General features: G+C 45.5%; 1 protein-coding gene across 3 annotated transcripts in view; it reads left to right on the forward strand.

The window, feature by feature from the left end:
- Syn2 (Syntrophin-like 2) overlaps nucleotides 1-27,593 on the forward strand; it is a 946,823-nt gene that overhangs the window by 355,350 nt on the left and 563,880 nt on the right. The window contains exons 1-3 of one of the 3 annotated variants that reach the window (XM_071688042.1): nucleotides 5,680-5,804; nucleotides 14,082-15,290; nucleotides 22,339-22,410. In XM_071688042.1, coding sequence (XP_071544143.1) covers nucleotides 15,189-15,290; nucleotides 22,339-22,410 — 174 coding nt within the window. In that variant the 5' untranslated portion in view covers nucleotides 5,680-5,804; nucleotides 14,082-15,188. Of the gene's footprint in view, nucleotides 1-5,679; nucleotides 5,805-14,081; nucleotides 15,291-22,338; nucleotides 22,411-27,593 lie in introns of those variants that run through there. The other 2 variants (XM_071688033.1, XM_071688064.1) reach the window with 2 other exon arrangements.

Raw genomic sequence — 27,593 nt, forward strand, 5'->3', positions numbered from 1 at the left:
TGTATTATCACATGTATATAATCTATGTTTGCATTTTGATTTTATGATTTGTATTCACATATCACTCTATCTCTGTATCTGTCTATCTAATTATTTATGTATCTCTGTCTCTCTGTCTATCTCTCTACATATTCTTTTTTTATATCTGTCTATCTGTGTAAATTATTTGGATTTTCTGATACGCAAATTTCAGTGATCTACAGAACTGGTCCTCTAAGCCCCTTTATCCATCGCCCAGCCTGGGATACAAATTTTTCATTAGTATTTCTTGAAAGGCTACTTTTATGCTGACGGTATGCTGACCCTCCATGCTGACCCTATGCTGAGCCCATGCTGACCCCATGCTGACCCTCCATGCTGAACCTATGCTGAGCCTCCATGCTGACCCTATGCTGACCCTATGCTGAGCCTCCATTCTGACGCCATGCTGACCCTATGCTGAGCCTCCATGCTGACGCTATGCTGACCCTTCATGCTGACCCTATACTGACCCTATGCTGAACCTCCATGCTGACGCCATGCTGACACCCCATGCTGACCCTATGCTGAGCCCATGCTGACCCTCCATGCTGAATCCATGCTGACCCTCCATGCTGACCCTATGCTGAGTCCATGCTGACCCCCTGCTGACCCCATGCTGACCCTTCATGCTGACCCTATGTTGAGCCCATGCTGAACTCATGATGACTCCATGCTGACCCTATGCTGAGCCTATGCTGACCCTCTATGCTGACCCTTCATGTAGGTAAGGTATCCCAGCCTTCTATGTAGGTAAGGTATCCTTGCCTTTATGGAGGTAAGGTACCCCAACCTTCATGTAGGTAAGGTACCCTTGCCTTTACGTGGGTAAGGTACCCTTGCCTTTACGTGGGTAAGGTACCCTTGCCTTTGTGTAGGTAAGGTACCTCAACCTTCATGTAGGTAAGGTACCCTTGCCTTTACGTGGGTAAGGGACCCTTGCCTTTATGTAGGTAAGGTACCTCAACCTTCATGTAGGTAAGGTACCCTTGCCTTTACGTGGGTAAGGTACCCTTGCCTTTGTGTAGGTAAGGTACCTCAACCTTCATGTAGGTAAGGTACCCTTGCCTTTACGTGGGTAAGGGACCCTTGCCTTTATGTAGGTAAGGTACCTCAACCTTCATGTAGGTAAGGTACCCTTGCCTTTACGTGGGTAAGGTACCCTTGCCTTTGTGTAGGTAAGGTACCTCAACCTTCATGTAGGTAAGGTACCCTTGCCTTTACGTGGGTAAGGTACCCTTGCCTTTGTGTAGGTAAGGTACCTCAACCTTCATGTAGGTAAGGTACCCTTGCCTTTACGTGGGTAAGGTACCCTTGCCTTTGTGTAGGTAAGGTACCTCAACCTTCATGTAGGTAAGGTACCCTTGCCTTTATGTAGGTAAGGTATCCTTGCCTTTATGTAGGTAAGGTAACCCAGCATTCATGTAGGTAAGGCAGGCTACCTCGGAGATCTGGTCCTTCATGTAGATATACGTGGAAAATTGATGACAGAAATATCGGCTTTAATCCTTTGGCTCGCAGACGAGTCCACTGAGACCCATCATCTTTATGTCTCTCTTCCTCCCGCTGCCTCTACCGAAGCCGTGATTCACACCCAGTTCCTCCCGCTGCCTCTTCCGAAGCCGTGAACCCCAGTTCCTCTCGCTGCCTCTTACGAAGCCGTGAACCCAGTTCCTCCCGCTGCTTCATCCGAAGTCGTGAACTCAGTTCCTCTCGCTGCCTCTTCCGAAGTCGTGAACTCAGTTCCTCTCGCTGCCTCTTCCGAAGCCGTGAACCCCAGCTCCTCCCTGCACCATAATGTCCTTCCATCGCAATACGAAGAATTCAAGTCATTAGGAGATTTCCATCTTGTGACATTGCGCCGATAAGAGATTAGATAACCTTGATGAAGTCCGCTGGGAATATATATACGGCTTTTAGCACCAGGCTTCTAATCCCGTTATGTGATTATTGTACGAGCCTTTGGGGAGTTTCCGTTTTCTTCTCCATCTTTCCCTCTGAAAACCTTTCATCACATCTATGTTTTTTTTGTGTATTTTCTCTTCTATGTAACCTGGAGTTAATATGTCATTTTTCGTTGCCCCCTCATCTATTTGTAATTTTGTTTTGTTTATTTTTCGGTTTGTACACAGAGACTCTCGTATGGTTAAGCAATACAGTTGCTTTTTGGCTAGGTTTCTGGACGACCCTCGACCAGCTGAAGTTTAGTATAGCACTGTGTATTATTGATGTGGTCTGACCCGGATGTCGGCAAAAGTGGCAAGACATGCCAAGGGGCATTAATTCCGGTTTGCAGTCGAGAGCCACTGATCACCAGGAAGAAGAAGAAGAAGAAGAAGAGGAAGAAGTAGTAGTGGTAGTAGTAGTGTAGAAGAAGAAGAAGAAGAAGAAGAAGAAGAAGAAGAGTAAGAAGTGTAGTAGTAGAAGAAGAAGAAGAAGAAGAAGAAGAAGAAGAAGAAGAAGAAGAAGAAGAAGAGTAAGAAGTGTAGTCGAAGAAGAAGAAGAAGAAGAAGAAGAAGAGGAAGAAGAAGAAGAAGAAGAAGAAGAAGAAGAAGAAGAAAGAGGTTTACAATTTTCCTTTGTAGATATATTGTAAATTAGATTTCAGACCAAAATATTCGTTGATATTATTTTTTTTCCATTTAATAAACCACATCTCTATTCGTTTACATCTGTCGTTCGTGTTTAATCAGCTCACATGGTTGCCACTCACGTATAACCTCCTGTTTTTTAGTTTGCAAGTCAAGTATTTACCTGGGTAAAGTTGACCTGCACTTCTCGTTGCCATATAAAACTCACAGATACACATTGCCTTTGGGTGGCCATATGTAGTTGGCTTGAATATTCCATGTGTCGCTTGATTACACATGAAATACACATATGCCTGTTATTCACACTGTAATGTAATCCTTCTGTACCTGATGAACGTTGCGTCTTGACTGATTTACAAAGATTTTTTTTTTATTAGCTTTTACTCAGCTCGTCCTATGGATACATTCTGTTTATTGTGGATTTTTATTGTTGTTGTTTATGGACTGCTCATTGTTTGCAAAGACATGTAGACTGGGGAGGTATTTACGTCGAAGATTTCGTAAATTTTGATATATTTTCGAGGACGTAATTGTATATGTTAAATACTACGTGATAAAGATTGAATGATATTGTGATAAGTATATGCTAATGGACAAAAGTTTCCTTAGGTAAGATAATAAAACTTTGGAGTCACATTGCCTTTCTGTTTATGCATATACTTATATGTTCTTCTTTCTTTTTATACTTGATTGCCATTTCCCGCGTTAGCGAGGTGGCGCCAGGAACAGATGAAGAAAGGCCGCATCCGCTCACGTCCATTCTCTCGCTTTCATGTGTATTGCACCGAAACCACAGCTCCCTATCTACTTCAAGACCCCACAGACTTTCCATTGTTTACCCCAGACGCTTCACATGCCCTGGTTCAGTCCATTGACAACACGTCGACCCCTGTATACCACAACGTTTCATTTCGCCCCATCCCGTGCACACCCTTCAACCATCCACTAGCATGTTCCGGCCCTCTCATCCCTCAACCAACGTTCCCTTCGAAGCTTCGATTTAGATTCGTTTTCTTTGGCCTCGAAGTCTCGTAAAGGCGATGAAATCGAACCATTGTGGCAGTGGCGACTCTTACCTAGAATGCAAATAGGCAAAGTAACATTACTGGCTGGAATGTCGTGGGGGCATGAAAATGATATATTATTACATGAAGAGTTTTCTGCTTAAGGCTGAAGAGGTGGGGGAGGGGGGGGGGGGGCTGAAACTGTTGGTTTAACGACCCTAAATCTCCAGCTAATTACTGTTGACCTCCTGCTTAGCTTGGAGGTCTGTTTGACTGCTTGCTTTGTGATCTTCTGGTGTTGTTTGCCCTCTTAACCCAAGTTTGTTTACCGAATGATAACGTGGATGATAGTACGACCAGCTGGATGATACAGATTTCCTAGCCAGCTGGGAGTTGTTTGTCTCTTGTGGGGAGAAGGTAAACAAATATCGTCTCCAGCTGACTCTTGTTTGCTTTGACGTAGAAAGTGTTTACAGAACAGGTGGGTGAAAGTTGGTTGCCTCTTTAGCTACCAGCTGAGAGATGTACCAGTTGGGAGTTGTTTACTTTGTAACCATCTGTGGATGGTTTTCCACTAAGAAGGTTGTTTATGTTATCTCCAGCTGTTTGTATCATGGCCAAGTAGTCATTGTGTACCAGGCTCTCAGTTCAGAGTTGTTTACTTCGCGGCCACGTGGATATTGTTTACCTTCTAGGGAAGCTTGGAAAACTTTACCTCATGCACGACGGAGATCTGTTTACACTATGACCTGGGTATGACTGTTTACACTATGACCTGGGCATGACTGTTTACACTATGATCTGGGCATGACTGTTTACACTATGACCTGGGAATGACTGTTTACACTATGACCTGGGAATGACTGTTTACACTATGACCTGGGAATGACTGTTTACACTATGACCTGGGAATGACTGCTTACACTATGACCTGGGCATGACTGTTTACACTATGATCCTGGGCATGACTGTTTACACTATGACCTGGGCATGACTGTTTACACTATGACCTGGGCATGACTGTTTACACTATGACCTGGGAATGACTGTTTACACTATGACCTGGGCATGACTGTTTACACTATGACCTGGGCATGACTGCTTACACTATTGACCTGGGAAAGACTGTTTACACTATGACCTGGGAATGACTGTTTACACTATGACCTGGGCATGACTGTTTACACTATGACCTGGGAATGACTGTTTACACTATGACCTGGGCATGACTGTTTACACTATGACCTGGGCATGACTGTTTACACTATGACCTGGGAATGACTGTTTACACTATGACCTCAGAATGACTGTTTACACTATGACCTCAGAATGACTGTTTACACTATGACCTCAGAATGACTGTTTACACTATGACCTCAGAATGACTGTTTACACTATGACCTCAGAATGACTGTTTACACTATGACCTCAGAATGACTGTTTACACTATTAACCTGGGCATGACTGTTTACACTATGACCTGGGCATGATTGTTTACACTATGACCTGGGAATGACTGTTTACACTATGACCTGGGCATGGGTAAACAGCTGAGAACAGTTTACTTCCGATAATGGGGAACATATTGCGCTGGGAACTGATTCCTTGATGTATGGATTACAGGGGAAATAATCGTCTTTTTATTATCAACTGTAAATTATCTGCCTCTTCGCCATCGAAGTTTACCTTCAAACCTCTTATTTTATAATTATTTATCTATGTTTCATTCCTTCGTATCATCACATCAACACGATGGAACGCTTCAGTTTCTTTAAATTCACTTTCGTAACTAAAAAAAAAACTTGTTGAGATCTTATTTACTTTAACATATGTGGATACCAATGAATAAACGTATCGAAATAATACAGTTAGGAGGGAACCTATACCTGTTGATTTTATTTAAGTTTCCCCTCAAAAGAGGAAAACATTTTCTTTGAATGCGTATGAATTTCGAACAGTCAATCGAGACTCCGGAACCAAGTCATTTGAAGCTTCAGTCATGGACTCACGGGGTTCATTCGCCTGACTCACTTTACCGAGCCCCACTGCTCACTTCTGGCTCACCGCTTGAACGGGCAGGAGGAGGCGTTGCAGACACGATTATAGTCTAATCTGATGTGATACGCGAGATAGATCAGCGAACACACCTTCCACAGCTGGTGTCTGGGAGGCCAAGACCAACAACGATAAGGTAAGGAACTTTGTGTCTCAAATGATTCGTTTGCCAAAGGTAAACAAAGCAAGATACCGTCTTCCCGACCTAGGATATATAATTTCTTTGTATAAATCATATATATTGACAGTAAGACCACTGGGGGAAGGTGGTATTCACAAGATAATATTCCCAAGTGTTGATAGAGAGTATTCCCGTCTGCCGTTGCTGGGCTGAAGCAGTGAGAACTATGTAAGCGAATCAAACTACAGACAAAACAAACGAAGCCATTTGCAATGGTATCATGACGTCACCAAGTATGCCTATTGTGCTTTAATGACGTGATATTATACGTTGCTACGTTCCTTTGGGTTGTTCCTCAAATATAATCTTTATGTTCGTAGACTTAATACGTTTATTGTCAAAAAGATTCAACGCTTATATGATATAGTGTGTCCTACAGTTGGGTTACCCCTTGAAGGAGGTCGGGCAACAGAAAACGTAAGTCATGTCCAATCTTGGCCACGGTGTGTGTGTGTTAGTTTGTGGCGATGTTTACCCAACCTCACCGTATCTTGAACCTACCATTTTCGAGGCTTAATTTGTGGTTAATTGGCTGAAGCTGGAGGGGAACCGGGATGATGAGGGCTTGGCCTCATTTGGGAGGTAATTGGGAGGGCAAGTCTCGCTGCTGTGTACCAGGTAAGAAGGAACTACCTCCAATAATTTGCCCGACCTCAAACCGCCATAAGTTCCCTGTCCTCGACATCAACATTGGCAACGTTGCATGACCAGATAAACACACAGGAAATAGATGGATAGAAAACGGATGCATGAAGCTATCAATAGATAAGAATAATTTGGTTAGCCAATAGATCACCTCCCGATGAAGGAAATGTAATACAATTACCGTGGATTTAAGGCCGGATAAACACTTTACTGATAGCTGTTATCAGTAAATGACCCACAGTACACCCTTGTCTTTCTCTCTTTTTTTCCCCCCTTAGGATGCAACTGCAATGCAGAGGCTATTAAACTGGCTGGGATTTCTTTCCTTCCCCCCCTCCTTCACGGCATTATTTCCCTCCTCCACCCCCCCGTCCCCTGATCATACTACATGGTACTTTGTTGTCAATTTTTTTCCCCCCCACCTTGTCCGGTGTTGAGCCAGAGGGAGAGGTGGGTAGGGAGGTGCCTTCTGCTTCACTATCCTCTTTCTCTCGTATCTTTTTTATTTTATTCCCAGGCCACCGTAACACCTAACCTCACTATGGACCATCAGGTCTTGTATTCTATCCTTCATGTAGACTTCCAACTTGGTTACATATATAGAGATTTTTATTTTTTTTTCTGTCCAAAGTGATTATTTTGGTCGACCAGGTACATACCAATGGATCAGACATTCTGTTGCAGACTTGTTTTTACATTACGACACTTCGTTGATTTTCCTCTGTACCACCTCTCTCTCTCTCTCTCTCTCTCTCTCTGCCGGAGAGAGAGAGAGAGAGAGAGAGAGAGAGAGAGAGAGAGAGAGAGAGAGAGAGAACCCCTCCACCCCCCTCTCGTGGACTGCGAGTTAGCTAAGGTTAATTGGCTAGACGATCTTACCCGAACACTTTGTCTAAACTACCAAGTTGGCGGGGCTGATGTCCTGAGGATGCAGTTGGTGCATCTTAAAAAATTGACGTGTGTGTGTGTGTGTGTGTGTGTGTGTGTGTGTGTGTGTGTTCGGTATATGGACGAATTCCTATATTTACATTCTTTTCTTCTATAGCAAGACTCGATAAATCCGGTGATAAAGAGTGGATAAAGAGAGGGCGTTTGGCGGTATATGATGATTTAACCCAAGTGCACAAAAACCGACTATCTTATTTCACAGTTGTATAGTTAAAGATGATGATGTCGCCTGTGGGAGTTAATTCTGAAACCGTCTTTAAATCCTTTAATAACGTCATTGATTGCGCATATTGTACTTAAGATACATCGTATCATAAGCTATCAAACACCTATTGCTTGTCCATGTAGAGAATACATACTTAAACATTGTAATTGGTAATTCCCTGGCGGACTGTAAGATCTAGCTAGGTTACCCCTGGACGCGCCTCACCGCTGAAGAAAACGGAGGTCAATTTGGGTCTTCAGCGAGCGATGCTGTGTTTACCTTCTCCTTACCAGCTCTTTAACCTAAGGTTTTCGTGACTTAATTCATGTGTGGCTAGTTGGCTGAGGCTATTAGGAAGCTGGGAGGTTGTTAGTGTAGCCTCATTACTGGTAGTTAACAGGGGAGAGAAAGGCTTGTTATACCGTACGCTCCTCAACTGCTTGTTGGCTTGGGGTAACGATAGAATCACTTGTCATAGTTAATCTAAAGGACTTAAACTACTGTCCAAGTTTCCCGCCGTTGATGAACTGATAGATAGAAAATAGATAGATAAGAGGAAATTAATCGATTAAATAGAGAGTAGAAAAAGGAAATTAGGTGATTGAATTAATAGATAGTAGGCAAACTTGACATACAAGGTAAATAGTTGTGTTGTGATGTTGGGTAGTTACCCATCATAATTCATAATGAATTACATTTTGTGTATTTGGTGTAGATGCGTAATGTCGAGTTGGATTTTTGCTGCATAAAGTTTGGAGGATGAAAATAGATTATGTTGTAGTTTTACTGTATGAGGAGTTATGAGGCGCTGGGTGAGGAAGGTGAATTACGTATTTGTGCACGACTCTATGTACGACCTCTGGTGGAAGACAAAGGAACCTTCTGGAGGGCAGTGGACCGTCGTGCTGGAGGGTAGTGGACCGTCGTGCTGGAGGGTAGTGGACCGTCGTTCTGGAGGGCAGTGGACCGCCATGCTGGAGGGTAGAGGACCGTCGTGCTGGAGGGTAGTGGACCGTCGTGCTGGAGGGTAATGGACCGTCGTGCTGGAGGGTAGAGGACCGTCGTGCTGGAGGGTAGTGGACCGTCGTGCCGGAGGGTAGTGGACCGTCGTGCTGGAGGGCAGTGGACCGTCATGCTGGAGGGTAGTGAACCGTCATGCTGGAGGGTAGTGGACCGTCGTGCTGGAGGGTAGTGGACCGTCGTGCTGGAGGGTAGTGGACCGCCATGCTGGAGGGTAGTGGACCGTCGTGCTGGAGGGTAGTGGACCGTCGTGCTGGAGGGTAGTGGACCGCCATGCTGGAGGGTAGTGGACCGTCGTGTTGGAGGGTAGTGGACCGTCGTGCTGGAGGGAAGAGGACCGTCGTGCTGGAGGGTAGTGGACCGTCGTGCTGGAGGGTAGTGGACCGTCGTGCTGGAGGGTAGTGGACCGTCATGCTGGAGGGTAGTGGACCGTCGTGCTGGAGGGTAGAGGACCGTCGTGCTGAAGGGTAGTGGACTGTCGTGCTGGAGGGTAGTGGACCGTCATGCTGGAGGGTAGTAGACCGTCGTGCTGGTGGGCAGTGGACCGTCGTGTTGGAGGGCAGTGGACCGTCGTGCTGGAGGGCAATCAACCAATCGTTTCCAGACCAGTGGTCGTGCAATCATTTCCATGATATCCAATGGTCGTTCAGGGGAAGGTGAACCTCCATGATGGGTTGATCCTCGTAACGCTGGAGCAGGTGACGGAGGTGGTCCAGGTCTGGAGGCAGGGGAACGCTGCGTGTCACACGTTACAACTTAATGTTGTCGTCTTGTGTGACGCATAGCAATCCCTCACTCCAATCTCTAGCCAGGTTAGGTGAGGTTTTGGTGTGTTTAGGTGAGGTTTTGGCGTGTTTAGGTGAGGTTTTGGTGTTTTAGGTGAGGTTTTGGTGTGTTTAGGTGAGGTTTTGGTGTTTTTAGGTGAGGTTTTGGTGTGTTTAGGTGAGGTTTTGGTGTGTTTAGGTGAGGTTTGGTATGTTTAGGTGAAATTTGGTGTGTTTAGGTGAGGTTTAGTTGGTTTAGGTGAGGTTTGGTGTGTCTAGGTGAGGTTTGGTGTGTTTAGATGAGGTTTTGGTTTGTTTAGGTGAGGTTTAGTTTGTTTAGGTGAAGTTTGATTTGTTAAAGTGAGATTTGGATTGTTTAGGTGAGGTTTAGTTGGTTTAGGTGAGGTTTGATGTGTTTAGGTGAGGTTTGATGTGTTTAGGTGAGGTTTAGTTGGTTTAGGTGAGGTTTGATGTGTTTAGGTGAGGTTTGATGTGTTGAGGTGAGGTTTAGTTGGTTTAGGTGAGGTTTTATGTGTTTAGGTGAGGTTTGGATTGTTTATTTGAGGTTTAGTTGGTTTATGTGAGGTTTGGTTCGTTTAGGTGAGGTTTGGTTTAGTCTGTGGGGCTTCCATAGGTGAGGTGAGGTTAGGTTAGGTGAATGTCCACTCATTCTGGCACCTTGCTTAAACCTCCCATCACCAGCGAGTAGTGAACCTAGCCAGGGTGCGTTCAAACCAGCGTGTCTGCACTCACCTGATGTGGGCCATGTACGGAGTCGTCATCCAGGCCATGATGCCTGATGTGGGGCCATGTACGGAGTCGTCATCCAGGCCATGATACCTGATGTGGGCCATGTACGGAGTCGTCATCCAGGCCATGATGTCTGATGTGGGCCATGTACGGAGTCGTCATCCAGGCCATGATACCTGATGTGGGCCATGTACGGAGTCGTCATCCAGGCCATGATACCTGATGTGGGCCATGTACGGAGTCGTCATCCAGGCCATGATGTCTGATGTGGGCCATGTACGGAGTCGTCATCCAGGCCATGATGTCTGATGTGGGCCATGTACGGAGTCGTCATCCAGGCCATGATACCTGATGTGGGCCATGTACGGAGTCGTCATCCGGGCCATGATGTCTGATGTGGGCCATGTACGGAGTCGTCATCCAGGCCATGATGTCTGATGTGGGCCATGTACGGAGTCGTCATCCAGGCCATGATACCTGATGTGGGCCATGTACGGAGTCGTCATCCGGGCCATGATGCCTGATGTGGGCCATGTACGGAGTCGTCATCCAGGCCATGATACCTGATGTGGGCCATGTACGGAGTCGTCATCCGGGCCATGATGCCTGATGTGGGCCATGTACGGAGTCGTCATCCGGGCCATGATACCTGATGTGGGCCATGTACGGAGTCGTCATCCAGGCCATGATGCCTGATGTGGGCCATGTACGGAGTCGTCATCCGGGCCATGATACCTGATGTGGGCCATGTACGGAGTCGTCATCCAGGCCATGATGTCTGATGTAGGCCATGTACGGAGTCGTCATCCAGGCCATGATACCTGATGTGGGCCATGTACGGAGTCGTCATCCAGGCCATGATGTCTGATGTGGGCCATGTACGGAGTCGTCATCCGGGCCATGATACCTGATGTGGGCCATGTACGGAGTCGTCATCCAGGCCATGATGCCTGATGTGGGCCATGTACGGAGTCGTCATCCAGGCCATGATGCCTGATGTGGGCCATGTACGGAGTCGTCATCCGGGCCATGATGCCTGATGTGGGCCATGTACGGAGTCGTCATCCAGGCCATGATGCCTGATGTGGGCCATGTACGGAGTCGTCATCCAGGCCATGATGTCTGATGTGGGCCATGTACGGAGTCGTCATCCAGGCCATGATGCCTGATGTGGGCCATGTACGGAGTCGTCATCCAGGCCATGATGCCTGATGTGGGCCATGTACGGAGTCGTCATCCAGGCCATGATGCCTGATGTGGGCCATGTACGGAGTCGTCATCCAGGCCATGATGTCTGATGTGGGCCATGTACGGAGTCGTCATCCAGGCCATGATGCCTGATGTGGGCCATGTACGGAGTCGTCATCCAGGCCATGATGTCTGATGTAGGCCATGTACGGAGTCGTCATCCAGGCCATGATACCTGATGTGGGCCATGTACGGAGTCGTCATCCGGGCCATGATACCTGATGTGGGCCATGTACGGAGTTGTCATCCGGGCCATGATACCTGATGTGGGCCATGTACGGAGTCGTCATCCAGGCCATGATGTCTGATGTGGGCCATGTACGGAGTCGTCATCCGGGCCATGATGTCTGATGTGGGCCATGTACGGAGTCGTCATCCAGGCCATGATGCCTGATGTGGGCCATGTACGGAGTCGTCATCCGGGCCATGATACCTGATGTGGGCCATGTACGGAGTCGTCATCCAGGCCATGATACCTGATGTGGGCCATGTACGGAGTCGTCATCCAGGCCATGATGCCTGATGTGGGCCATGTACGGAGTCGTCATCCAGGCCATGATGCCTGATGTGGGCCATGTACGGAGTCGTCATCCAGGCCATGATGTCTGATGTGGGCTGCCTCGCTGTCGTATTCTGTTTACGTCACTTGTAGATGTTTCCAATTGCTCTCCAGGACCTTGTGGCAACACGCGTGTGTGTGTGTGTAGTTAGTATGTATGGTTGATATTTGTGTGTTACGGGGAGAGGGTTTACACTTGTATTGCCCCTTCTCTTAACCTTCTTTATGTATCAACACACACACACACACACACACACACACACACACACACACACACACCAACCTAAGCCAGGCCTAAGCCAGGTGTGTGTGTGTGTGTGTGTGTGTGTGTGTGATTAGATTCTTGTCAGACGACTAACATTTATATTTAAGGGATTCATCCAATCAGCGTACTCTGGCGTTTACCATGTAATATAAACAATGAACTTCTTATTCATGTGGTAAGGGTAAGCGTTTCATTCACGATCTTGAAATATGGAACTTTCACTATGTAAACTCATGACCAAGGTGAATATGATATCAACATAGGAAGGTGAATATGATATCAACATAGGAAGGTGAATATGATATCAACATAGGAAGGTGAATATGATATCAACATAGGAAGGTGAATATGATATCAACATAGGAAGGTGAATATGATATCAACATAGGAAGGTGAATATGATATCAACATAGGAAGGTGAATATGATATCAACATAGGAAGGTGAATATAATATCTTATTAAGGTTAGGACATGTTGGAGAACATATTTCACACACGTGTCTTCACGTTCAAACTCTGTTTGAACCCCAAGTTGTTTATCTTATGTGTTCTTGATTTTAGAGTGTTCTGTCTCATCTGTTTGAACCCCAAGTTGTTTATCTTATGTGTTCTTGATTTTAGAGTGTTCTGTCTCATCTGTTTGAACCCCAAGTTGTTTATCTTATGTGTTCTTGATTTTAGAGTGTTCTGTCTCATCTGTTTGAACCCCAAGTTGTTTATCCTATGTGTTCATGATGTTAGAGTGTTCTGTGTCATCTGTTTGAACCCCAAGTTGTTCATCTTATGTGTTCATGATGTTAGAGTGTTCTGTGTCATCTGTTTGAACCCCAAGTTGTTCATCTTATGTGTTCATGATGTTAGAGTGTTCTGTGTCATCTGTTTGAACCCCAAGTTGTTTATCTTATGTGTTCATGATGTTAGAGTGTTCTGTGTCATCTGTTTGAACCCCAAGTTGTTCATCTCATGTGTTCTTGATGTTAGAGTGTTCTGTGTCATCTGTTTGAACCCCAAGTTGTTCATCTTATGTGTTCTTGATGTTAGAGTGTTCTGTGTCATCTGTTTGAACCCCAAGTTGTTCATCTCATGTGTTCTTGATGTTAGAGTGTTCTGTGTCATCTGTTTGAACCCCAAGTTGTTCATCTCATGTGTTCATGATGTTAGAGTGTTCTGTGTCATCTGTTTGAACCCCAAGTTGTTCATCTCATGTGTTCTTGATGTTAGAGTGTTCTGTGTCATCTGTTTGAACCCCAAGTTGTTCATCTCATGTGTTCTTGATGTTAGAGTGTTCTGTGTCATCTGTTTGAACCCCAAGTTGTTCATCTTATGTGTTCTTGATGTTAGAGTGTTCTGTGTCATCTGTTTGAACCCCAAGTTGTTCATCTCATGTGTTCATGATGTTAGAGTGTTCTGTGTCATCTGTTTGAACCCCAAGTTGTTCATCTCATGTGTTCTTGATGTTAAAGTGTTCTGTGTCATCTGTTTGAACCCCAAGTTGTTCATCTCATGTGTTGTGTTCTTGATGTTAGAGTGTTCTGTGTCATCTGTTTGAACCCCAAGTGGTTTATCTTATGTGTTCTTGATGTTAGAGTGTTCTGTGTCATCTGTTTGAACCCCAAGTTGTTCATCTCATGTGTTCTTGATGTTAGAGTGTTCTGTGTCATCTGTTTGAACCCCAAGTTGTTTATCTTATGTGTTCTTGATGTTAGAGTGTTCTGTGTCATCTGTTTGAACCCCAAGTTGTTCATCTCATGTGTTCATGATGTTAGAGTGTTCTGTCTCATCTTTGACATGACGCTTAACTAACCGGTGTGTGTTTTCCTCCTTACAGGTTGTTACCACCTCGAGCGATAGGCAATAAGACACCACAACGATTGCAATAACCCTGCAATACCCGGCTGTTGTGTATCCTCAACCAAGCAACCAACCACTCCCCATCTTCTCCATGTGTTCCAACTGGCAGACTCTCGTCTAAGATCAACGTGGTCGATCGTTATTCGTCGTTGTCACATTGTCTTCGTTAAGTCTTCGTTATACTGGGTGACGGCGTTCCGCGCCACATCAGTTCCTCCATATATATATATTTATACATATATATATACGTATATGAAATTGGATATATATGTATATACACATATATGTATATATACATATATTTGTATATGTATATGTTTTTTGCTAAGAGACCAGCCCGGTTTAGCATCTTTTGAGTGTGTTTCTGTTCACCGTGACTTTAAATGTTCGTAGAACACTGTGGCTAGTGATATAGTGACTTATATAGAGACAAATTGATGGAAATAACAATAACTGTTCACTGAAAAAAGAATTAGAACACATACCAACATTGACTCTGTTTCTCTTTAGTCAACTTGAGAGACATTTAAGTGTTTAAAGATGCTGGTATCACGTTGGAAGCAAAGGATACAGCAATTGGTGACAGTTCGAGTCGTGAGGTTGTGGTGAGCGTCGGCCAGCGACCACAACGCCACCAGGAAGTTCCTCATCACCCCAAGGTGTACGAGACTGACCACCTCCGCCTCGCCACACGCCCTCCCTCCGGTGTGGGCGCTCACTCCACCCCACAACACGAAGATGTCCATCGGAAAATTCTCATGAAATAAACACCTTCATCCTCTTACCGTTAACAGTGTTCGGTGTAGACATACTCCCACTTATGGCGTAAGGTCACTCACTCTCTTTTAACGCCCAGACATGATTTGTAAACTTGCAACCACGTCAGAGTGTCCCAAGATCTGACCTGAAGGGTAGATGACGAAGAGGGTCGAGTGTGTCCAGCCCCGTGTGACGTAGGATCTCCACACACCCGGCCTCCCTAACTCAGGACGAGACACGTCGGTCTCCTCCTCCCTCCCTCACACACACAACTGTCTTGTGGTCACGCGCGTCTCCTGGTGGTGGAGAACTTCTCTCCTTCAAGATGGGGGACTCGAGCCGTGCCAGCACCCCTTCCTCCAACGCCAACACCAACACCACAGCCTCCAACACTCGGCCCACCACGCCCAAAGAGGAAAGACATCAGGTAAGTCTTCGTTTTCATTTCAAGTGTTTGTGGCTCTGTTCTTCCCGTAGTCATGTGTCTGTGTGTGTGTGTCGGGAGGAGGGAAAGACCGGGAAGGGCAACGGAAAAGGGGAAAGTGGAGGGAATATGGAAGAGGAAGTAGAGAGGAAGGAGGAGGAGGAGGAGGAGGTGAAGAAGACAAAACAGACGGAAAGGACAAAAAGAGTAGAAGGGAAGAGGTAAGTATGAATATAGATGGTAGACATATGTTATCTGTTTTCAGTAGCATGAGGTGTGTTACTGTGACCTTCGTGGCACGGGGTCAATATATGCCCCAGGTGTAGACACCTCTGGTCAGGAGGGAATAAAGTACGAGGAAAATAAATGGAGAGAGAGAGAGAGAGAGAGAGAGAGAGAGAGAGAGAGAGAGAGAGAGAGAGAGAGAGAGAGTCAGGTGTGTCTGTAGAGCTTATTCGTCAAGAAGTTTTCTACAGCTTCGTCGTGTGAGGAGGCATTATAACGGTCCATCCTCGTGTGGTTGGTCGTAATGGGCGTGGCAGGTAGGCATGGGAGGGAGGGCGGGGTGTTTACCACGCCCACTCTGGGGATGTGGGGGTTGTATATTGTCTCTGGGGTTACTATACCGAAGGCCCCTTAAGAACACCCACAGGAAGTCCACAAATGTCGAAGATTCTTCGGGTCTGGTCGAAGATTCTCAGGAGTCTGGTCGAAGATTCTCAGGGGTCTGGTCGAAGATTCTCAGGGGTCTGGTCGAAGAATCTTGGGGTCATTATATGCTATACTGTTGACTTAGTACGAAATTCCTCTTTAATGATACAAGGTTTAAGCTTTATAGCTTGTACTAGATATAACGAACCTTATTTTCGTAAGAAAAGTACATAAATTAGTTATGAATTGGAGTAACGAAAGTAAACAGTTACCGCTACATGTCAGTATTTTATGGTTTATGTAAACTGGATACCATTACCTGGTGCTTAGTGTAAACTCAATGGTATTATTTCGTTAGTGTAAAATAGACACCATTATTCATAGTTCGCATACCAACTGCATACTAATATTTCGGGTTTTATGTAAACTAGATATTGATATTTGTTAGTGTACACACACACACACACACACACACACACACACACACACACACACACATACACACACACACACACACACACACACACAACGAAACGTTTGAGGCGACTAGAGGAGAAGGAACGTTGTATGAGGTTATAGAGGTGGAGGAACGTTTTAGGAAACTAGATGAGTAGGGAACGTTTTAAGAGGTTAGAGAGGGAACGTTTTAGGAGGCTGCAGAGGGAACGTTTGAGGAGACTAGAGGAGAAGAAACGTTTCACAGAGAATAGAGATGGAACGTTGTATGATGATACAGAGCGGAGGAACGTTTTAGCATGCTAAATGAGAAGGGACTTTTTAAGAGGTTATATAGGAAACGTTTTGGAAGGCTAAAGAAGAAAGAAACGTTTACGGAGGCTAGAAAGGGGATGATGGAGTGGAAACGTTCTGAGAGTTTAGAGAGGGAACATTGGAGAAATTTAGAGAATGAACGTTTTAAGAGGTTAAGAGGAATCGTACCGTCGTCTTCAAGGAATCGTACCGTCGTGCTCAAGGGTCGTACCGTCGTGCTCAATGGGTCGTACTGTGGTGCTCAGTGGGTCGTACTGTCGTGCTCAAAGGGTCGCACCACCGTGATCAAGGGGTCGTACCTTCGTGCTCAATGGGTCGTACCGTCGTGTTCAAGGGTCGTACTGTATCCTCAGTGTATCGAACCCTTGTTCTCAGCAGACTTGTGAGAACACACCGACACCCTGCAACACATATAAACAAGAACGTATAACTGATTTACTGAACTCGTGTTATCATTAGGAAGAAAAAAAGATTAAGTGTTGTATTGCATGCATGTGCACGCTTGTATTCCATGCACACAGACGCTTGTTGAGCTGCATGACGTATAAGTTAAGGCTTGTGATGCATTGTTGCATAGATGATGCACAGCAGTAGAGAAAGGGTGTTCACGTCAGACGTAAACATCAAACTACCACTTAACTGTTCTGGAATTGGTGAATTGGGTTCGTTTTGCTATTCAAGGCGACGTCTGAGGCCAGACCGTATGACCACTTGAGCCATGTGTCGTCTGAGGCGTGGCTCCTCTTCTCTCTCTCTCTCTCTCTCTCTCTCTCTCTCTCTCTCTCTCTCTCTCTCTCTCTCTCTGAGGAGGGAGGGAGGGAGCGAGGGAGGGAGGGAGGGAGCGAGGGAGCGAGGGAGCGAGCGAGGGAGGGTAGGTATATCATGGAGGGTGAGTGAGTGATGGCTTGAGCACAGTGAGCCATCACTTCAGTGGCTGTCAAGCTTGACGCCTTTGACCCAGGGAGCTGTCGTGCCTTTCTGCCTGACACACACACACACACACACACACACACACACGTGGGTCAGACAGACAATCCCTCCCTCCCACACGTAGCGCTTGACCAACACGTACCTCACACACGACTCGATCGTAACTTCAGATTGTACTGCGCGGGGCGGAGGGGTAGAGCGGTGAACGCTACGCGCCAGCCCTGTCATTATGGCCGAGTCTCGTCGCCATTGAGTCTTCTCTCTCTGTATCTCGCGGTGTGTGTGTGTGTGTCTGTGTGTGTGTGTGTGTGTGTGTGTGTGTGTGTGTGTGTGTGTGTGAGGGGGGGGGGGGAGGTTGAGGCCCAGATGCTTGGGGGAGACTGTGCTGGCTGGTGAGGGGAGGGGGGGAGGGGGTGAGGGGAGGGGGGGCGGGGGGAGGAGGGGGGGGGGCGTGGAAGCTATGGCGCGGGGGAGGGATGGATGGAGGGAGGGAGGGAGGGACGGAGGGGGGGGGGGCAGGCGCTGGCGCCAGCACGGATGGCACACGGGTCTACATAGCTGGGGAGGAGGTGGTGTGGATGACGCAACCTGTGTCTGTAGGGGAATGATGGATGACGTCGTCTGTAGGGGAAAGATGGATGACGTCGTCTGTAGGGGAATGATGGATGACGTCGTCTGTAGGGGGATGATGGATGATGTCGTCTGTAGGGGGATGATGGATGACGTCGTCTGTAGGGGAATGATGGATGACGTCGTCTGTAGGAGAATGATGGATGACGTCGTCTGTAGGGGAATGGTGGATGACGTCATCTGTGTCTGTAGGAGAATGATGGATGACGTCGTCTGTAGGGGAATGATGGATGACGTCATCTGTGTCTGTAGGAGAATGATGGATGACGTCGTCTGTAGGGGAATGGTGGATGACGCACACCACACACACTCGTATGGTTAATGGATGTTTAAAAAAATGCATTACAGTAAAGAATGTTCAAGAGATGGGGCCCCCCACAAATGTAGAACTTCCTCCCCGTACAGTACAATAGATGGGGCCTTACGAGTGTAGAACTCCCTCCCCGTACAGCACAAGAGATGGGGCCCCCACAAATGTAGAACTCCCCCCCCCCCCCGTACAGTACAAGAGATGGGGCCCTACGAGTGTAGAACTCCCTTCCCGGTACAGTACAAGAGATGGGGCCCTACGAATGTAGAACTCCCTCCCCGTACAGTACAAGAGATGGGGCCCTACGAGTGTAGAACTCCCTCCCCGTACAGTACAAGAGATGGGGCCCCACAAGTGTAGAACTCCCTCCCCGTACAGTACAAGAGATGGGGCCCTACGAGTGTAGAACTCCCTCCCCGTACAGTACAAGAGATGGGGCCCTACGAGTGTAAAACTCCCTCTCCGTACAGTACAAATACGTATTCACACAACACATTGGACATAAACCAAGTATTTACACACACACAACTTTCCTCGGATGGAATTCAGCCACAGACCACAAGACCTTCACGTTCTGTCGTATAGACGCGAATGAGCCCGCCATTCAACCCTCCCGGGTCTTTGTAGATAACGTGTGGTCTGCAAGGGACGTGAGGCGAGCCTATAGCATTATAGATATAGAGGTGTCGGGGGGTTAGCACTGTCATCTCCCACGTACCAGGATAGAGGTAGATCTTGTAGTGCCCTCCACTGTAGCTCCACTGAGGGTGTAGGGTAGCGACACTGCTCCTCATCTAGTGGGGCACCAGTGGGTCTCAGTGGTAAAAATCTCAGTACATGTGTTCACTGTTGATGTGGACACCATGGGGGTCGTGTGGTGTGTGGCATACCAGGCAATGGGTTATTATGTTCGTGTATGTGTATAGTGTAATGTATATTGTAGGGTGGGGTTGTGTGTATGTGTTGGTGTATATGGTCTCTAGTCTGGGTGAGGTGATGGTGTATGGTCTTTAGATGGTTTGCTGTATGATTTGGTCTTATGGTGGTATGGCGTGTCTTAGATGGTTCGTTTGGTTGTCTAGCGGTGTATGGTTTATGAATTTGTGAGGTTGTATTGGCTACCTACCGACCTAAGGTTGTATTGAGTACCTTACCTACGTCTACCTACGTCTACCTACGAAGAGATTCTGCTGTGAAGTAGGGGATAACGCGTAGCGCTCACTGTAGATCATTATCGAGTTAAGAATAACGAATCGTGTGAGATACAAGTTACTTGTTCGGTATGGCATGGAGGAGAGACTGTATACTTGTAGACCAAATACAAGCGAACCCACCTGTAGGGGGTGTGAGGTAGGAAGGCGTGGGTCAAATGTGTGATGCTGGAACCCCCCCCCCCCCCCCCCTCACTGAAGTACCGACTCACTGCGCAGGCGTCACTCACCCGCCCCCCCCGTCCAGGCGCCGGGTAGTACCGGTGGCGGCCTACGAGAGAGAGAGAGAGAGAGAGAGAGAGAGAGAGAGAGAGAGAGAGAGAGAGAGAGAGAGAGAGAGAGTATGCAATTGGTGAGAGAGAGAGAGAGAGAGAGAGAGAGAGAGAGAGAGAGAGAGAGAGAGAGAGAGAGAGAGAGAGAGGGGCCCACACACTGGAGAAGGGAGGTGGTGGAGGAGGTGGAGGAACCCACTGAACACAAGGGAGAGAGAACAAAGAGACTTCGCTCGCTTCCCCTTCCTTATTTACAGCAGAGGTCGAGCCATAACATTGTAACACAAGTGAACGTCGTGGTAAAGAGACGTTATTGCCAGCTCAGGAAACACGTTCGTTCACTTTTGTTTCCCCCTCGACTCAATATATGATTAATGACTTCCCGTTTTTTAATATATGTATCTCCCTCTAGCGCGAGAAGTATTCCCTTCAATTATGCCTTTGTTTCGTCTGTTGAAATGGATGGTAACATATGCATGTTGTGAAAGTTGTATTAAGTTAATTAAGGTTATAATTAAAAAAAAAGTAATTGTTGTTATTGAGCTAATAGTTAAATTTTTTTTTTCCATTCAAAGTTGGTAACAGTGGGGAAGACATTTAGACCCAAAATCAGGTCAATTTATGTGACAAGTTAGACCATACGTTACTGTAGCGACATTGCTCTGTATTGCAGTGGCTTCGTTCATTTTCTCTGTATTACGTTATGTTCCCGTCGACCTTAGGGGAAAAGGTGACATATGAGAGCAATATAATGTTACAATGTCTTGTTCGTGTTAGAATGCGTCGTGTTATTATCCTTGAAATTATGGCTCAATTTCGATATATATATTTTTTTTTACATCAGTTGAAGAGTACGGTACGACCCATGGGTGAGGGACGGGTTTACAGCTGCATCGTCTTAATGAGGGTCGTCCCAACGTGCTTCAGGGTCGTCCCATTGTGCTTGTAGATCGTGTCATGAATGCTTTAATGGTCGTACCGTCGTGCTGAAGGGTTGTGCGTTGTGTTGAAGGGTCGTACCGTCGTGCTGAAGGGTAGTGCGTTGTGTTGAAGGGTCGTACCGTCGTGCTGAAGGGTAGTACGTTGTGTTGAAGGGTCGTACCGTCGTGGTGAAGGGTTGTGCGTTGTGTTGAAGGGTCGTACCGTCGTGCTGAAGGGTAGTACGTTGTGTTGAAGGGTCGTACCGTCGTGCTGAAGGGTAGTACGTTGTGTTGAATGGTCGTACCGTCGTGCTCAAGGGTAGTAACTTGTGTTGAAGGGTCGTACCGTCATGCTGAAGGGTATTACCTTGTGTTGAAGGGTCGTACCATCGTGCTGAAGGGTAGTGCGTTGTGTTGAAGGATCGTACCATCGTGCTGAAGGGTAGTGTGTTGTGTTGAAGGGTCGTACCGTCGAGCTCAAGGGTAGTACCTTGTGTTGAAGGGTCGTACCGTCATGCTGAAGGGTAGTGCGTTGTGTTGAAGGGTCGTACCGTCGAGCTCAAGGGTAGTACCTTGTGTTGAAGGGTCGTACCGTCATGCTCAAGGGTAGTACGTTGTGTTGAAGGGTCGTACCGTCGTGCTGAAGGGATATATCTAAGGGTTGGAATCCTGTGGCTCATGAAGAACAATGGAGAACAGGCCGACGGATCTGACTTGATTGATCAAATAACAATATTTCTAGTATATTTTTCTCCTTCCAAGAAAATGGCTTATGGAATATTTTCATATATATATATATATATATATATATATATATATATATATATATATATATATATATATATATATATATATATATATATTTATGCTTATTTTTCATTCTTTCCTTGTGTTCGTAGTGCTTACATGAATGCTGACCATTTTTATGATTCACAACAACATTTGAAGTGTTCTTTTCAGGCAATTGCATTTATAAAAAATCTTTTTGTCATGTACAATCACCATCACTGATTTATTTTGTGTTTATTCTAATTTAGTGTGCCATTTGATTTTAGGGATTATATATATATATATATATATATATATATATATATATATATATATATATATATATATATATATATATATATATATGCCCTAATTTATGTTGCTGAGTGAATGTGGTTAACGCTATAGTGAAATTAATGTTCTCTTATCACCAGTAAACTGCTTTAGAATTTTTGGTTTTAGTAGTGCATTGGTATTGAGTTTAAGTTGAGCATTACTTTACATAAAGATTAAACCAATACTTAAGTGTATGGGTTACCCCTGAAAATGATGTTTACTAACTTGGCCTCCACCGTTTTCTTTTTCAAGCTTAAGCTGAACATTCGGGGCGGCAAGCCGTTCCCTTGTGCAAGTTTGGTCGTTGTCAACCCGAAAGGAAAGGTGAGCGATCGTAGTTGGTACGTAAAAGGTGAAAGTTAGAGCATAGATGTCGTCAGTCTAGAACAACCTCTTGACTAATATTAGATCTTAGACTGAGAGGGAGAAGAGAAGAGAGAGAGAGAGATCGAATACCTTCCGATATTTGGAGACCCGTTTTCCGTCATAGTTTGAGCCCGTGTTTATAGTCTACAGTCACTGTGTCTCTCTCTCCACATTTCCCCTCCAGTACCAGTAGCAGCATCGTCTGGCCCTAAGATCCTTGAGTAGAGAGTGTCATTTCTTAGCTCTATAGGAACATATATTCTCAATATATGAAGATGGATCGTCGCTTACGACGTCAACCCGATATTATTCTTCCTCTTTTTGTCTTTTTCCGTTGGGTTTTCCCCTCCTGCATCCAGCATGCCTTAGCTATAGGAGACCCAAGGTTATTATAGTCTACCCTCGGTAAATTATTGAATAACTTCATATATATATATATATATATATATATATATATATATATATATATATATATATATATATATATATATATATATATATATATATTCGTTGCTTTGTATATATACATATAGAATATATTACCCTAAACCTTTCCTTGGCGTGATGTAAATAGTATGTTTTCCCCCTTAAGTGACCTCGAAAATATATCGGTATATTGCGAAAAGTATTCAACCCTTCTCCCGTATTCTTAAAAAGCATGTCATTATGACCACTTTGGTATGGTATAGATCGAGTATTTAGATGCTAGATATAGTATTTAAACATCCTTAGTTTCAGCTCCAAGTAAACTATATATATATGTATATAATATTTCAAAGAAGGAGTTCACGATTGCCAGAAGAATATATGAAATTGTATTATAAAATAATTCGGAAATAAGTGATATATGCTGTACGTGAAAGACGCTGAAATGACCCTTGTTTCTAAAGGGTGTAATGTTCTCTGGTCCTGATTGATGAGTTTGGTGTGGAGGGGAATTAAACCCATCGTAAATACAGAAGTGACCCATATTTACAGACGAAGGACAGAGTTTCTTTGTTTTTTCTTCGAGTTATACCATAGAGAATATATATATATATATATATATATATATATATATATATATATATATATATATATATATATATATAAATAAGGTTTCACTTTTTTTGTTTCCTGTCATGTACATGTGCAGTGATTCACTGCAGTTAGATAGAAAACGGAAAAGTGTTTGTTTTCATAGAGATATCGAACGCTGGGCGTCCAGGGAAACGAACACTGGTTAAGATAACATTGGCTGATAAGCTATCATGTGTAAAGCAGCGTCTCCAACACCGTAAAGTTCTTGTAAGCAACTGCAATGTATAACGACCAACATGTAGTGAGTGGTTAGTTGGGTAGTTAAGGTTATAACCTTAACTACCCAATGGTTATTAAGGCTTTTGACCTCAAACGAATCTAAGATCCCTGCTTTTACGTTGTACACAACCCCTGGTTCGTTGATTACCACGGGGCTGGATAGCCTATTAACTACCGGGGTTGTTAAGAGCATCATCATCAAATTCAAACTACCCAATCGAATATTCTTGAACACCCTCCTCATTGTGATCAGGGTAGTTCTAAGAACCTGGACTGTCGTAGGACCATGTATACTTCCAGTTTACCTGTGACCTGAGCAAAAGTTGGTCGATCTGCTGGGTCTAATGGCCACTGGCGACCTAAACTGAGGGTCGTTAGACGAGACCTGCCACTAGGACCCTCATTTCTTTGAGTGTTTTCAGGAGTGAGTTAGTTAGTTTGTTGGGTCTAACAGCCGTTGACCTATGAGGTAGGTCATTAGGCCTGAATGGTAGAAAAAGAGTTCTGTGGTGATACGTTTTCACTGAACATTGGACTGTGGAAGACGATCTTACTCTCACAAGAATTAGAAAACGTGCACAAAGACCTGCTGGAGAAGTGCGTCTGTCTGCAACCCAGGCGACGACCAGACGTGGTCTGTGTGTGTGGGGGGGGCGGCGCCGCTGAGCCTGGGCGAGGCTGCTGCGGGGGTGGTTTTTTTTGGGGGAAGGGGATGTCCGCAGACTCTCGCCATCCCCGCCAGACTGGCTGCCACGGTGTCTCCCGGCCCGCGCCGCCGCCCGGTCTACCTCCTCCCTCCTCCTCCCTCCTTCTTTCCCTCCCTCCTCTCTCACCATCTCCAACCCCTTCCCCTTCCCCTCCTTCCCCAACATCCCCCCCAAACCCCACCTCATTCAACACTGCCGATTTTCAAGGCCATATGTCGTGCCTGCTTGAAAAGCTACTCCCTCAGTGAATGTATGTCCGACGTGAATAGAAATCGGGTAGATGTTGCAGCGTGAGGCGAAGGAGGGGGAGAAGGTATCCAAATTGGACATATACACACATCTGTCTCTCTGTGGGCTGGGTAACGCGTGTATTAGAAGGGATTATCCCGTGGGCACAAGACCTCCTCAATATAGGACGAGGGAGAGATTAAACTAGTTCTATCTTGGGTTTGTGATCTAAGTGCTTGGGGTCGTTCATCTCCTGTCTGTAATGGCGCTGTTCTTCTGGTGGGGTTTGGCTAAACTTCCATGTTCCATCACCAGAATCGAGACGTCGACCTTGCAATACAAAGCTGAGGACGTCTCTTGTTTCAATTCCTAACTTGAAAATGATAATTTTTTTTCCCCTGTAGCTTTACATTAGTTATCTGTTTATTTTGGTAATACATTGGATGATTTTTTTTTTTTTTTTTTTTTTTTTTTTTTTTTTTTTTTTTTATACTTTGTCGCTGTCTCCCGCGTTTGCGAGGTAGCGCAAGGAAACAGACGAAAGACATGGCCCAACCCCCCCCCATACACATGTACATACACACGTCCACACACGCAAATATACATACCTACACAGCTTTCCATGGTTTACCCCAGACGCTTCACATGCCTTGATTCACTCCACTGACAGCACGTCAACCCCTGTATACCACATCGCTCCAATTCACTCTATTCCTTGCCCTCCTTTCACCCTCCTGCATGTTCAGGCCCCGATCACACAAAATCTTTTTCACTCCATCTTTCCACCTCCAATTTGGTCTCCCTCTTCTCCTCGTTCCCTCCACCTCCGACACATATATCCTCTTGGTCAATCTTTCCTCACTCATTCTCTCCATGTGCCCAAACCATTTCAAAACACCCTCTTCTGCTCTCTCAACCACGCTCTTTTTATTTCCACACATCTCTCTTACCCTTACGTTACTTACTCGATCAAACCACCTCACACCACACATTGTCCTCAAACATCTCATTTCCAGCACATCCATCCTCCTGCGCACAACTCTATCCATAGCCCACGCCTCGCAACCATACAACATTGTTGGAACCACTATTCCTGCAGGAGGGTGAAAGGAGGGCAAGGAATAGAGTGAATTGGAGCGATGTGGTATACAGGGGTTGACGTGCTGTCAGTGGAGTGAATCAAGGCATGTGAAGCGTCTGGGGTAAACCATGGAAAGCTGTGTAGGTATGTATATTTGCGTGTGTGGACGTGTGTATGTACATGTGTATGGGGGGGGTTGGGCCATGTCTTTCGTCTGTTTCCTTGCGCTACCTCGCAAACGCGGGAGACAGCGACAAAGTATAAAAAAAAAAAAAAAAAAAAAAAAAAAAAAAAAAAAAAAAAAAACATTGGATGATAGGGTATTAGAGTTTGGGTGGCGATCCAGCCAGAGACATTCACACACACACACACACCCACACCCACACCCACACACACACACACACACACACACACACACACAAGCCTCAGCCAGGTACCCATTTTATCGACCAGCCCCGAGGGGAGGATGAACACCTGGGTTGGGTGTAGGCCGACTTGCCATATATACTCATAATTGGAACCTATGAGGGTCAGACGTCCGACTGGCCCGTGCTGACATAAACTGGATGGTTGAGAGAAACCAAAATGTGTGATTTTCATCTTGATATTAAGACTGATTTTCATAACAATGCTCGCAGAAAATGATCCGTATTTGTGTAGTTTTTTTTTAGAACGGGTGAATATAATGCGGATCAACTCAAGATAACCAGTTTTCTCTAACCTTCCCATCTGGTCTCTCATGAAATTGGTTGAATTTTACCGGACTTTGAAGTACAAGGGAGTACATAGTGAGGACAGATAACAGAAGACCTGATGGTCCTTGGCGAGGTTATCTGCCAGTAGACAGTACATAGTGAAGACAGATAACAGAAGACCTGATGGTCCTTGGCGAGGTTATCTGCCAGTAGACCGAGTACATAGTGAGGACAGATGACAGAAGACCTGATGGTCTATGGCGAGGTTATCTGCCAGTAGACAGTACATAGTGAAGACAGATAACAGAAGACCTGATGGTCTATGACGAGGTTATCTGCCGGTAGACAGAGTACATATTGAGGACAGATGACAGAAGACCTGATGGTCTATGACGAGGTTATCTGCTGGTAGACAGTACATAGTGAAGACAGATAACAGAAGACCTGATGGTCTATGACGAGGTTATCTGCTGGTAGACAGTACATAGTGAGGACAGATAACAGAAGACCTGATGGTCTATGACGAGGTTATCTGCCGGTAGACAGAGTACATAGTGAAGACAGATAACAGAAGACCTGATGGTCCTTGGCGAGGTTATCTGCCAGTAGACCGAGTACATAGGGAGGACAGATGACAGAAGACCTGATGGTCTATGACGAGGTTATCTGCCAGTAGACAGTACATAGTGAGGACAGATAACAGAAGACCTGATGGTCCTTGACGAGGTTATCTGCCAGTAGACAGTACATAGTGAAGACAGATAACAGAAGACCTGATGGTCAATGACGAGGTTATCTGCCGGTGGACAGTACATAGTGAGGACAGATAACAGAAGACCTGATGGTCTATGACGAGGTTATCTGCCGGTAGACAGAGTACATAGTGAAGACAGATAACAGAAGACCTGATGGTCTATCACGAGGTTATCTGCCGGTGGACAGTACATAGTGAGGACAGATAACAGAAGAACTGATGGTCTATGCCGAGGTTATCTGCTGGTGGACAGAGTACATAGTGAAGACAGATAACAGAAGACCTGATGGTCTATGACGAGGTTATCTGCTGGTGGACAGTACATAGTGAGGACAGATAACAGAAGACCTGATGGTCTATGACAAGGATGTCTTTTC

This window comes from Panulirus ornatus, chromosome 3 (genome assembly GCF_036320965.1).
Source record: "Panulirus ornatus isolate Po-2019 chromosome 3, ASM3632096v1, whole genome shotgun sequence".
Taxonomy (NCBI): Eukaryota; Metazoa; Arthropoda; class Malacostraca; order Decapoda; family Palinuridae; genus Panulirus; species Panulirus ornatus.